Source organism: Mesocricetus auratus, unplaced genomic scaffold (genome assembly GCF_017639785.1).
Source record: "Mesocricetus auratus isolate SY011 unplaced genomic scaffold, BCM_Maur_2.0 Super-Scaffold_100007, whole genome shotgun sequence".
Classification (NCBI taxonomy): Eukaryota; Metazoa; Chordata; class Mammalia; order Rodentia; family Cricetidae; genus Mesocricetus; species Mesocricetus auratus.
Window position 1 is genome coordinate 47,471,845 of NW_024429191.1, and position 13,060 is coordinate 47,484,904.

Below are 13,060 nucleotides of genomic sequence, written 5' to 3' on the forward strand. Positions count from 1 at the left end.
CCTTCCATCTGCAGCCCATTTAAGGACCAAGGCATCCCCTGACAACCACATTTGCCCACCTATGTCATCTGGGCCACTGCCCTGCAATTGTACAAGATAGATGACACCCATGCTCTAATTGCTCTCACCCTTATTGCTTCTCTGACCCCCTCCCCTTGCCCCTTGGCCTTGTCCTGACTGGTAGTTAGTGATCAAGGTATGAGACTCACCTATATTCTCCCTCTGATGGCTTCTCTCAACTTCACTTACATTTAACTTGACCTCAGAGCCCCACGGTCCCACCCAACAGTGCTCTCACTGACATGGACTCCTATACACCACCCACCAGACAGGCTGCGTGCCAATAGCATGCCAAGGCCCAGAGCCTTGATGTCATGCGGTCCCTTTCCTGATGGTCCTTGGAGTCTTTCTTCTCTTTCTCTGCCTGTGACAGCTCACTCTTTTCTGCTGCTTCCTTAACAGACAGGCTCAGGTCTCCTCTCCTGCCACAGATCACCCAGCCGGGTATGGGGGTCCCTGGGATGAGGGTTCTCAAAGACTAGGTGGGTAAGGATTTGGTGGTGGCAAACAAAAACAAACACAGAGGTAGTTTGAATCTGAGTGTATTTTATAGCTTTTTAGCAAGGCTTTTTATCCAGGAGAAAGCATAGTGAAGCAGACAAATGACATCATTGTCACTAGGCATAGTAACACACAACTTATCCAAGGCTAATAAAAATGATAAATCAAAAAATCATTTAAGGCTAACTGTAGCTAACCATGTATTTCTAAGATTAGGTTAATAAAATTTTATGGTTAGTTATTTCTTGTTTGACATCTGTTACCTAGTCACAATTGCTTGATTCTGTTGTCTAGTTCTTCTGAGTCTTTGAAATAGAGCAATTTTAACTTTTTTTTCTTATCAAAATGCTTTGTTTACCAAACATTAAAACCACTCTCGATCACACACGTACAGCCATATGAAATTTTATTGTTGGGAAAGTTTTTAATTAATACTATTACTGTTTATTAACGTGAATGATTTGAAAAGCACTGGTTTTCCCGGAGATGAGGTCATGGTCAGTGACCATGTCTCAGGGGGTGGTTTTTTATTTATTTATTTAGTTTAAAATGTCAGCATAGGCTTTTAGGAACATTTCGTTAATATCAGAAAAGAATAGAAGAACAGAAATCGCCATGAGAACTACGGCTCAATACTTTCTCCGGCCGAGAGTTTTACAACTGTTTTTAGGAGACCTCCTTCTTTTGAAGTTATCTCCTCAGTCTGTGGAACTTGTCACACAGAATCTACTGGATTTGGTGTGGCACTCTCCATCCTAGAAACAGGCAAGAAACTCTGCCTTGGCCACGTTTTCTCCTTGGCTTCCAGCTGTAGCTCCTTTCTCCTGTCTAGTCAAGCGTTTAAAAAGGTACTTCTAGGGCTGGAGAGATGGCTCAGCTGTTAAAGGCTAGTCTCACAACCAAAAATATAAAAAGATACTTCTAGGAGTCTGAGGTCCGTATCCATGACTCCCTTGCTTCCAAGCTATTGCTGTGAGCTTACCCCACTGCAGCAAAGTCACCTCCATGCTGCAAAGCCGACCGTCCCTTTTCAGTCCTTCCATTTCTTTATTGCAAGGTAATGTTTTCATCTCTAGATCAACAGTTTGTTTATTTTGAGTCAAAAGTTCAGTGCATAGTTAGGATGACTGGTGGCTTTTTTTTAGTATTAATACTTTGTTTCATTTTTCATTATATATATTTTTATGTAATTGATAAACATGGTGGATAATGGTCTACAGCAATAGTTTTGCTCAAAAGTATGTGCAAGGAGTCTGGGAATGGTGGTGCATACCTTTAATCCCAGCACTCTGGAGGCAGAGGCCGGTGGTCTGTGAGTTCAAGGCCAGCCTGGTCTACATAGTGAGTTCCAGACCACCTAAGGTTACATAGTAAGACTCTTTTTTAAAAATAAAATAAACTAGGTGTGGTAGCATGTAAGGGAAAGCTTACATTCCCAAGATACTGTCCATGCCCCTTTCATCCCAGCACTTGGGAGGCAGAGGCAAGTGGATATCTGTGAGTTCGAGGCCAGCCTGGTCTACACAGTGAATTCCAGGACAGCCAAAGACACATACAGTAACCCTGTCTCAAAAAAATCAAAATAAATAAATATAACATATATATTTCATATATATATAAAAGATTTGTGCATATATCCTGATGGAACCTTGTTTACGTCAGTAAATAGTATTTCATAATGATTGCATATACCTATATGATCATCTAAATGTTTTTTTAAGATTAAGTGATCTTCTTTCACTATTATAAGCATAGGGGGGGGACACACTTGGGGGTGAATAGATGCTAAAACTCATGACTACACCTTTAAAAGCCTTCCCTAGGGATCTGGCATCCGTACATCTGGACATTTTATCTCACTGGCCTCCAAGGCCCACCCCTACTACCATGTGCGGGCACCAGTTTTGGAAGGCCGTCAATACACTAGTTGACTTGTTTCATCTTTGTGAATCTGATCATCAAAATTTCCTTTGTTTTAATTTGGATTTCTGTCACTCAAAATTAGTGAAGCTGATTCTTCTCATATTTACCGATAATCTTTATTTCTGTGTTTCCTGTTTGTGTTCCCACTCATATGGATACCATGATATCCTTGTTTTATATGAGGACATAGCCTGTTATTTGTCTCATGTTTTTGAAATATTTTGCCAATTTTTGTCTTTAATTTGTTTAACCTTTATATATCCGTTTCCTGCCTGGGAGTTCTAGAAGTCACCCCTTTGGCCTTTGCTGCATTGTGTCTGTCCCCACATCCGTTTGCCTCTACATCCTGAGAGCCAGGACTCGGATTGGGGTGGGGGTATCTTCCTGACAGGCCTGTCCTGATACCCTTCCCTTTGCCCCAGATCTTCCCCATCCCCACTCCCTGGTGAGCTGGGTACCCCACCTTTGTGCTCTCCCAGAGTCTGGGGACACAATTATGGAAACACTGCAGCCCTGTAAATGGCATAGTGGAGGGGGCTGGGGCTCTGGGACTTGGGGTCTCCAGCACTCAGGGTACCCGGCACATAGTGGGCCTCAACAGATGTCCACTGGTCACCTAGAGTTCCGACATCTCAACCCTGAACCCAAAGCTCACTTCTCTGAGGCCAGCTGCTCACGGCAGGAGAGCTCTGATTGTCCCAATCTGCCTTAGCAAAGGACTTCGTGCTGTTCCAGGTGGGCCTGGTTACCCTTGACTGCAACTTCTCTTTTGGAGTCAGTTCCTTCTACCAGTCCCTGCTCATTTGACCTCGTTAAAAAACCTGGCCAGGGGCTTTCTGGCTATCTAAGCTAATCAAACCTGAAAGTTCTCTTTTTTAAGCTCTTGCCGACCTGCTGAGTGAGATTCCAATAACTGTGTTTCCTCTCCTGGAACCTCCCTGACCTCCCCCCCCATGTTTTATCAGATGGTAAACACCAAGCCACAGAGAGGAAGTCCTTGGTGAACCGGAGGGGAGGTGTTCCCAGCTGGGAACAGCAAGAGCCCTGTGGCTCGCTTGGTGGACTTGCCGTAGGCTGGGTTGGATGCTTGATAGCTGTGAGTGACACCAGCAAGGCGAGGACAGAAGAAAGGAATGAAAACAAGGCCAACAGGGAAGAAGAGCATTTGCCTGGTCTCTCACCTTGCAGCCTGACATCCTTTGCAAAGCCTGCGTCTGGCCCTTGCCACTGGCCCCCACAGCTGCATTACCCATGCATCCTGTCTTCACAGTCCACAACCCAGGAGATAGGGTGTGCCTTGGCGCGTAGACCCCAGAGGCAACTGCAACAAACAGGTGTGTGGGAGGAGGCTGGAAGACAGCCTCCTGTTGTCTGGAGTGTGAGCCTGGGTCCTGCCACACCTGAAGCTCCCTGTGTGTGGCAGAGGAAAGAACACTGAATCAGAATCAGTTGGCTGAATCCTGTACTCAGCACGTCATACCCAGTTCCTTGGACCTTAGTCTCTTTACTTGGGCGACCCCCATTCCCTCACCAGGTACAGTCAGTTTGAGCACAGTCTGTAAGCTGAATAACCCTGGCTGCCACTAGCCCCCTCCTAGGGCAGAATCTCATCCCTCTGTGGCTTCTCTGGCTGTTTCTGGAAGGTAACAGTGACTCCCCAGGGCAGACAACTATCTGGTTAACCGTCTAGTTACATCCCACTGGGCTCCACGGCCTGCTCACCTGCCCACAACATACCCCTCCCTCACAGCCAAGAGTTCCAGGGGACCCAAACTGCTACAGGTTCTATTGCACAGCCAGGCATCTCGTCTTCCTCCCGCCATGCCACTCTCTGTCACGGAGTCTGCTGTCCTCTCATCTAACGGATGTTTGAGTATATCATTCTTCTCCACTCAATTGGTCAGACTCACATGAGGGGAAGGGAGTAGAGAAAGGGGGTTTAGATTAGGAGACAAAGAGAGAAAGAATATACAGGAGTTTTCCTTCTTCCTCTGAACACGGAGTCTTCATCCCCAAGACCACTGTTCATGCTTATATTCTTCTGGGAAAATCACAACCAACAACAACAATAATGTGCATCCAAAACAAACACAAACACAGTGCTGTGTCACACAGACTATTCTAAATACTCAGTTTAGCCTTGGTTGGCTTGGAACTCAGAGATCCACCTGCCTCTGCCTGTGCTAGGATTAAAGGTGTGTGCCACCATTCCAGGTCTGTCCTCTTAAAAAAATAACTCATTGTTGCTGTTATTTTCTCTTGTCCCGCCAGGTTCCACCACCCTTCTCTGCCCCAAATACGCACACAAAGACTTATATTTGTTGACCGATGGCTAGAGCTTCTTGGCTAGCTCTGCCTTAATTTTTTGTTTCAATACAGGGTTTCTCTGTATTGTTTTGGAGGCTGTCCTCCATTAACCCTTTTCTATAAATCTATGTATTTCCACGTGGTCTTGGCTTTTCAGAGAATGCCTGGACCTGTATCTCATTTGGCAGCTACATGTCGTCTATCTCACGGTCTCTCTCTCTCTGCCTACCTTTCCCAGAATTCTCCTTATCCTAGTCCCGCCTATCTTCCTGCCTCATTGGCCAGACAGTGATTTTTATTCATCAACCAATAAGAGAAACATATATACAGAAGGACATTCCCCCAACAACTGATAAAGTCCCTCTTGTGTGGGAAGCCAAGGGTGTAACTTGAACAAGAACCTGGGGGAAGGAACTGAAGTGGAGGCATGCTGCTACTGACTTGCTCCCCATGGCTGGCTCAGCCTGCTTTCTTATACAACCCAGGACCAGCTGACCACAGTGGCCTGGGCCCTCCACATCAACCATTAACAGAGTTGTCTATAGGCCATTTTATGGCAGCACCTTCCTGATTCTCTTCTTCCCAGGGCTCTAGTTTGTGTTAAGTTGGACCCCTTCTGCTTCCATGCTAGAATGCTGAATGGCTTGCTCTCATGCAGGTCTTGTGCAGGCAGCCACAGCTGCTGTGAGAACACCAGTCCTGTCATGTCCAGAAGACTCTGTTTTGCCCCCATTGTCCCCAAGCCCTGGCGTTTAAACCCTTCCCACTGCTCATTCTTAGAAGCATCCAGGTTGAAAACATTTAGAAAAACATGCTGAGGCTCCCTGACACTGGAGCTGTCTGTGTATGTGTGGGGGACTCTGCAAGGCCCTCCTGGCACCCCAAGGTTCAGAGTTCCCTGTTCCATAGGAAAGGCCTCTCTGAAGTTCCCAGTGTCTGGAGTCAGAAGGATGCCTAGCCTGATTCCCACTGGCTTAGAGTTTTCTTTGACTGCTTCCCAGACATGCCTGGTTATGTTTGTCCCAGGCAAAGAATTGTACATATAATTTAATTCTGAGAACTAGGGCCACCTAGTAATTTGGTTGCCATAGGAGATGCATGTAGACACTCTGACTTGATAACCCAGCATATACTGTCCACAGCATTACTACTTTGTATTCATAATGAGGCATAACAGGTCAAGAAAAGAACTAAAACAGCATCCCAGAGCAAGGGGACACGGAGGCAGCTTATGCAGTCACTGCTCAGTCACTAGCAGGAAAAGAGCAGGGACCCCTTGGGATAGATGGAAGAAACACACCAGATCCCAGGACAGTAAGTGTTGGCAGAGCCGGCTGCTGAGCAGAGGTGACATTTACATAAACTGTTTCTTGGATGCAGACAGTGGCAAACACCTTCCGGACATCCAGTATCCAAGTCCAGAGCCAAGACCAGAGGCTGCTGACACTGTGGCTGGACAAGGACAGCCGGCGCACTTTCAGGGATGTGGTCAGGTGAGTGGGCCTTTCTACCCCTGGGGTTCCAGTCCCCACAGGGAAAATCTAAACTCCCAGCCTCTTGTCTTTGACCCAGGGTACTTACCTGAGTCACATCTGTAGTCAGCAGGTTTTAGACCATGGCCCCATGACTTGAGGCTAGTGCTAAATGTTCCCAGGATTCCTACGGACACACAGCCTGCAAGCCCTCCTGTTCCAGCCCCTCTTGCTGGCACTGACCCTTCATCAAAGGATCCCCTTTTGGAGTACCTGTACCCCAATTTTGTGATGTTTTCCGGGTTTTCCCAGGGAGGAAGACACAAAGACACAGTGACCTAGATCCAAGAGTCTCCCCCACTATCAGAGAACATTGGTGTATGATGACCTTCTTTTCTGATTTGTCCTCTGTCTTCTTTGTGATTCCTCCTCTGTACTCACAACAATTTGTCTGCCTTTTAAATGTGCTGGATGAATCTGGTCCCTGAGGTTAGTCTTCTAAGCTGGTCTCTCCCCACTGCAGATTTGAGGCTAGCCCCTGCCCAGAGCCATGTTCACGGGCCCAGAAATCCAAGATGTCGGGGCTCAATTCACACCGGCAGGAGGCAGAAAAGAATATGGCTAAGCTCAGTCCCCTTCTGATGCCCATCAACACATTCTCTGGCATCATCCAGTGAGCCCGCCAGGACAGTAGACAATCTGGATCCAGGTGCAGCAGACCCAAGAAGAAGGAAACACTACCTACCCACCCATAACACTCACTTTGACAGCCTCAGTGGGCATCTCTGCTTGGACCAGGAGCCAGAGAATGCCTGGGAGATGAGAGAGCCTCAATTGTGATGAAGAAGGACCCATTCCAAGGCTGATGGATTACTGGACAAGGCTGGGATGGAATGAATACATGCATACACTACCCAGCTTCTTCCAGAAACTTCATTCTTGTATTGATGATTATCTTCCAGTTTTCAAGCTTTCTTCATCACCAATTCAAGCTCCCTAGGGAGTCCTGAGAACTTGTGCCAAAGGACTGCAGGTATAGCTGGGTGGTTCAGTGGTACTGGGTAGGCAGTGCTCACTTGCCTAGTGTATGAGAGGCCTTGGGTTTGACTCCAGCACTATAAAAGGGGGGTAGGAGCTAATGGGCACCATTTTTGTACAGAGTGATGTGGTGTGGCTGAGGAAGAAACAGGAAGTAAGTAAGGAACATTGTACCTGCTTTCTGCTGAGTCTGTACCATCCTTATCAGCTCTCACCACTGCGGAGGTGTGTCTGTCTCAGTAGAGAAGAGAATGTTAGTATCAATAAAAGCACACTAAGGCGTTTTTGCACATGTGCGTGTGTATATATGTGTATGTGTATGAGTGTATGTGCATGTCTATGTGTCTGTACATGTGTATGTATGTGTATGTCTCTGTGTGTATGTGTGCATGTGTGTATGTGTGTATGTGAGTGTGTATATGTCTGTGTGTATGTGTGTATGCATATGTGTATGTGTGTCTGTGTATGTCTGTGTATGAGTGTGTGTGTGTGTGTGTGTGTGTCATAGTATGTGTTTATGTCAGAGGACAATTTGTAGAAATTTGTTCTTTCCTTCCATGGTGTGGGTCCTGGAACAGAACTCAGGTCATCAGGTTTGGCAGCGAGCACCTTTCCCATTCCCATGGCCCTAATTGTACTGCAGAAGCAATCAGAAGACAGAATTGGATCTAATCGAGTGGACTCACTTAGGCCAGGCAACAGTTCTGTGTCATTCACTGCTGTGGTTGCTCCCCTTCTCTTTCCTCACCTCATTTTTCCTAACTTCAGGACTCCCCCACGCAGGAGCAGGAATGCAGGGTAGCTTCAGAGAAACCAGAGATGAACGGATAAAAAGAAATTTGATGTTTCAAGTGAAAAAAAATTGCACATTCGGGTACAAAAGATCAAGGACAAACAAAGCTGTGGTATCCTCGGCCCCATCACCAGCTGCAGGCTGGGAGAGAAGCAAAACAAGTGTGGGGGGTAGACTTGAGCCCCTCCCTCCCTGTCGGCTAGATTGAGCCCCAGAGGATGGTGAGTGAGGGTGGTAGGATCCCTTTGAAACTGGGAATCTGTATTAGTTACTCTTCTGTTGCTGTGATAGAAAGAAAGTTTATTTTGGCTTGTGGTTCCAGAGGAAGGAGTCTATCATGGCAAGAAGAAAGGGCAACAAACAGCTGGCCACGGCAGCAGGAAGCAGAGAGCTCATACCTTCAAACGCAGTCGTGAAGCAGAGAGAGAAACGGGAAACAGCTTTACATTCTCAAAGCACTTGTCAGATGTGGTGGCGCATGCCTTTAATCCCAGCACTCAAGAGGCAGAGGCAGGTGGATCTCTGTGAGTTTGAGGCCAGCCTGGTCTACCTAGAGCATTTGAGGACAGCCAGGGCTATGTAATGAGATCCTGTCTTTGTTTCTTTGTTTTGTTTTGGTTTTGGTTTTTCAGAGATAACCTGGTCTTTTCTGCCACCCCCCACCATACAAACCCTGACAGTTTTTCATGTCTGTGGCAGTTAAGGGACCCAATAGGGTCTTTTTGTTTTGTTTTGTTTGTTTTTTGAGACAGAGTATCTCTCTGTAGAATAAGATCCTGTATTTAAACAAATAAACAAACCAACAAGCAAAAAATAAACTCTCGCTGGGCAGTGATGGTGAATGCCTTTAATCCCAGCACTTAGGAGGCAGAGGCAGGCAGATCTCTGTGAGTTCAAGACAGCCTGACCTACAAGAGCTAGTTCCAGGACAGGCTCCAAAGCCACAGAGAAACCCTGTCTCAAGAAACAAAACAAAACTCTCAAAACTTGACCCCAGTGAAGTACTTCCTCCAGCAAAACCAGCTAAACCTCCCCAAACAGCGCCACCAACCGAGGACCAAGTGTTCAAATATTCCAGTGTACAGGAAACCATCTCATTCAAATCAATACAGGGTGGGGGTGGGGTTAGCACTGGCATTTTACCTCATTATCCCTGGAATAGAGCAAAGCCCCATGACCCATTCACAGACCAAGAATGATGTAAGTAGGATCTGAGGTTAACTTAATGTACGGGCCCAAAGGCAGTCCAGGCTTACAGGAAGCCTCTGCTCCCCCATGGGCATGGGAAGCAGGGAACGCTTTCTCACATAGGCAGAGTCAGACAAGCCCAAGGGGTCTCAAAGAGAAAAGAACGCTGTTGTGGGAAAAGAGTGTGAAGTTGGCAAGTGAGGGTAATGCCTGACTGCTGAAGGAGGCAAGGCGATGGGGGGCAGTCTCAGGGCTTCAAACTGGTAATGATTACAGTCTCACTGAGTTTGAGTCTCATCTGGGATTCTGGCTTTTCTGTACTGAGGTGATTGAACTGTTTCATACCAGTTTGAGCATTCACAATAATTAGTGTGTGTGTGTGTGTGTGTGTGTGTGTGTGTGTGTGTGTGTGTGTGTGTGTGTGTGTTTGAGTGCGCGCGCGCGCGCGTGTGGATGTCGTCCTCCCAGCCTTATCCCTATCCTGACCCTGACAATTTCTCAAGCCAAGCTCCAAATGCGCCAGGGGATCGCAGGACGCTACTCACAGGTGGCGCAGGTGGGGCGCAGGTGCGGCACTGCGGTCCACAGGTGCACCGGCTCCGCCTCCGCCACGCCTCACTCCTGGGGCGGGGTCACTTCCGGGCCAGTGGCCGGACGTGGTGGTGGGGTAAGCAGCCGTTGGCTAGGTGACCGGAGGCGACGCCGGGGGCTGGAGACGCAGTCGGTGTTGCTCAGAACCCTGAGCCCTTGATCCTCCCTCCCCGGGACATGGAGTCTCGCGCGCCCTGCGTCCAGCTCGGTCCTGTGCCCTTCCGGGTCTGACGGAATCCCGCAGCCATGAGCCCCAACCCGCAGTGGGACGTCCCCAGGGCACTGGGGGTAGCCAAGCTCTTCCACCTCGTGTGCGGGGTCCGGGATGCCTGTGTGACCCCATTCCTGACCCTCTACTTGAGGCATCTGGGTGTGACAGCACCCTGGGTGGGCATCCTCATGGGAACCAAGCACCTGGTCGCAGCCTGCTGGACTCCCTTCTGTGCCTTCCTGGCCAAACGCTACCGGAGAAGGCGAATGTTTCTGACTGGCTCATTGCTGGGCTCCGCAGGAGCCAGCCTCCTGATGGTCCTCGTCCCACCGGTGGACAGAAATCTGGGCAACCACTTTTGTAATGGAAGCAACAAAGTGGCCATCACTGTCCTACCCCTGGGGGTCACACGAACTGTGACCATGACCTCCGCCCAGGGATCAGTCCCAAACCACTGGGTAGGAGCACCCAGCCTCCCGGGCAGCAGGCACACCAGAGCTCTGGACACGGCTGGCTTTCCAAAGGGATCTGGTAGAAATCAAGAACGAATACTTCGCAGTCTGCAGGCCTATTTAGCTGGCTCTGTTGAAGGAGCCAGGACCACTACCCAAGCTCTCCATCCTGTCACTTCTGGGTTGAGAACTAATTCCCAGGAAGGGACTTTTGAGGTGGACAATACTACCCTGGGGACACTTCCTGGAAGTGCAGCCCTTGGAAGTCCAGACAACTGGTCAAAGACCCAGGGGGATGCCCAGGCCCTTGACCACCCCTCCAAGGGTCCACAGTGGACCTTCATCCTCTCCTTGGGGTTTGTGGTATTCTGGGAGCTGCTGGCAGCGCCTCTGCAGCAGGTGGCAGATGACAGTCTTTATGAATATCTGGATTTTGTGGACGCCGCTGACCGTAACAAAGGCTTGTGGATGTGGAGATTGTTGGGCATGTCAGCAGGTGTGTGTGGCATCGCAGCCTTGGTGGGGCATCTGGAATGCTTCCTCGTGACCAATGGACCTCGGGGCGCCATTCATTTCTACAGCTACGCACTGGTCAGTACTCTGGCCTTAGCGGTGAGCACTGCTTTTCCTGTCCCCATCGACCAGAAGCAGGGGCCCAGCTACAAACCTATCAAAGCACTGTCCTTAATACGGGGCGACTCCCGCCTCATCCTCCTCACCTTCACTGTCTTTTGGATAGGAGCCACTACCAGTACGGTGCAGAACTTTCTGTTCTGGCACATGAAGGACCATGGCAGCAGCGAGCTGGTGATGGGTTTCTCGGTGGCTCTTGGCTTACTAGGAGAAGTTCTGTTTCATCCGTTCAGAACTTGGTTGCTTAGGAAACTGTCTAGGGTGGGTGTGCTGGGCCTGGGGCTGAGCTGCCTGGCCCTGCAGCTGCTGTACTACTCTTTCACCTGGAGCTGGTGGTCTGTCCTCCCTGTTCAGATCCTGGGTGCCATCAGCAGTGGGGCCCTGTGGTGGGCTGTGGGGGCCTCCGTAGAGGACCTGGCCACCTCTGGTGTGGAGAGGTCTCTGAGCACCATGTTCCGAGGTCACTTCTATGAGAGTGGTTGCAGCCTCGGCAGCTTTGCCGGGGGCTTTGTAGTAATGCACTTTGGCATAGCGGTGCTCTACCAAGCCTGTTGTGTGGTCCTGTTGCTTTGGCTGGCCTTGTTCTTGGCCACCAAGCCCAGGTTGCCCCAAGAACAGAGGATCAACTACTCAAAGCTGCTAGCTATGGAGGGGAGCGACAGCAGCGACTCTGAGCAGGGGTCGGAACGGGACTGGCTTGTGAAGGCCATGAGGGAGGACCATGTGGACTGGAAGGGCTGAGAGGTCACGGCACCCTGAAGGGGAAGAGCACTCATGGATGGGAGAGGACCCTGCTCTGGACTCAGGGAGCCTTAAGGGAGAGAGCTGTGTCTGTGCTGGGAGGCACAACAGGGTCTACTCACTGCGTGATTTCACTTTGTAGTAAAAGGAGATTTTACTTTTTTATTTTTATGTGTTTGTATACATGTATGTGTGTGTGTGTATATGTGCAGGCCCGAGGACAACCTCAGGTGTCGCCGTCAGGGACGCCGTCCACCTCTTTTGAGACAGAGTCTCTTGCTGATCTAGAGTTTACCATTTAGGCAAGAACTTGCTGGCTAGCACACCCCGAAATCCTCCTCCTCCTCCAGCATCCACCTCCCCGTCACTGGGATTACATACACACACACACACACACACACACACACACACACACACACCACCATGCCTTCTATTTGTGTAGTTCTTAGAGATCGAACACAGCTTCTTATGTTTGCAAAGGCTGTTTTACCACCTGGACAATCTCTTCAGCCCAAGATTTTATTATTTTATTTTATTGCCATACAAACTTTTTAGAATATGGGAGAACACATTTGCTTTTGCAGAAAAGTTCCTTTGTGTTTGCTAATTTTGACCTGAGAGGTTTTCCAGGGCTTTCAGTGTAGGGCTCTGATGCCACTGAACCCAGTAACGGAGCAGTGGCAGAAGCAATGGCGTTAAACTGGCTGTGCAAGGAAGACAACAGGACCTGCAGGAAACCGTGGCTAGAGACAGAAGCTGATCCAGACGGGCCATGGGCCTTCCTGGAGGTAGGGGAGTCACAAGCCTAATTCTACAAAAGCTATGCTGAGGGCTGATAAGAATGGCACCCAACACTGACCCCACCCACAAATGTATGTGCCACCATGCAAAAACACTGAGAATCCACATTCCTCCCTACAAGGCACACAGAGACTTTAACATCTGCTTTGATTAGGATGTAGTATTACTGAACTTGTTCTGACTCCTTTATGCCAGAGGCCAGTTTTGTTTGTTGGTTTTTTTTGTTTGTTTGTTTGTTTTTCTGAGACAGGGTCTCTCTACATAGCTCTGACTGTCCCAGGGCTCATTATGTAGACCAGGCTGGCCTCGAATTCACAGAAATCCTCCTGCCTCTGCCTCCCAAGTGCTG

At 48.9% G+C, this 13,060-nt stretch overlaps 2 protein-coding genes across 4 annotated transcripts in view; both read left to right on the top strand.

The window, feature by feature from the left end:
* The window catches only part of Pik3r6 (phosphoinositide-3-kinase regulatory subunit 6), a 48,344-nt gene extending 40,753 nt beyond the window's left edge, over positions 1–7,591 (top strand). For all 3 annotated transcript variants that reach the window (XM_040748919.1, XM_040748920.1, XM_040748921.1), the window contains 2 exons: positions 6,172–6,284; positions 6,787–7,591. In XM_040748919.1, coding sequence (XP_040604853.1) covers positions 6,172–6,284; positions 6,787–6,940 — 267 coding nt within the window. In that variant the 3' untranslated portion in view covers positions 6,941–7,591. The remainder of the gene's footprint in view (positions 1–6,171; positions 6,285–6,786) is intronic.
* A 2,324-nt stretch (positions 7,592–9,915) lies between these two features.
* On the top strand, positions 9,916–12,075 carry Mfsd6l (major facilitator superfamily domain containing 6 like). The gene has a single exon (XM_005067592.4). The coding sequence runs from the start codon at positions 10,120–10,122 to the stop codon at positions 11,908–11,910; it is 1,791 nt and encodes a 596-aa protein (XP_005067649.1). The 5' UTR covers positions 9,916–10,119; the 3' UTR covers positions 11,911–12,075.
* Positions 12,076–13,060: the final 985 nt, after the last annotated feature.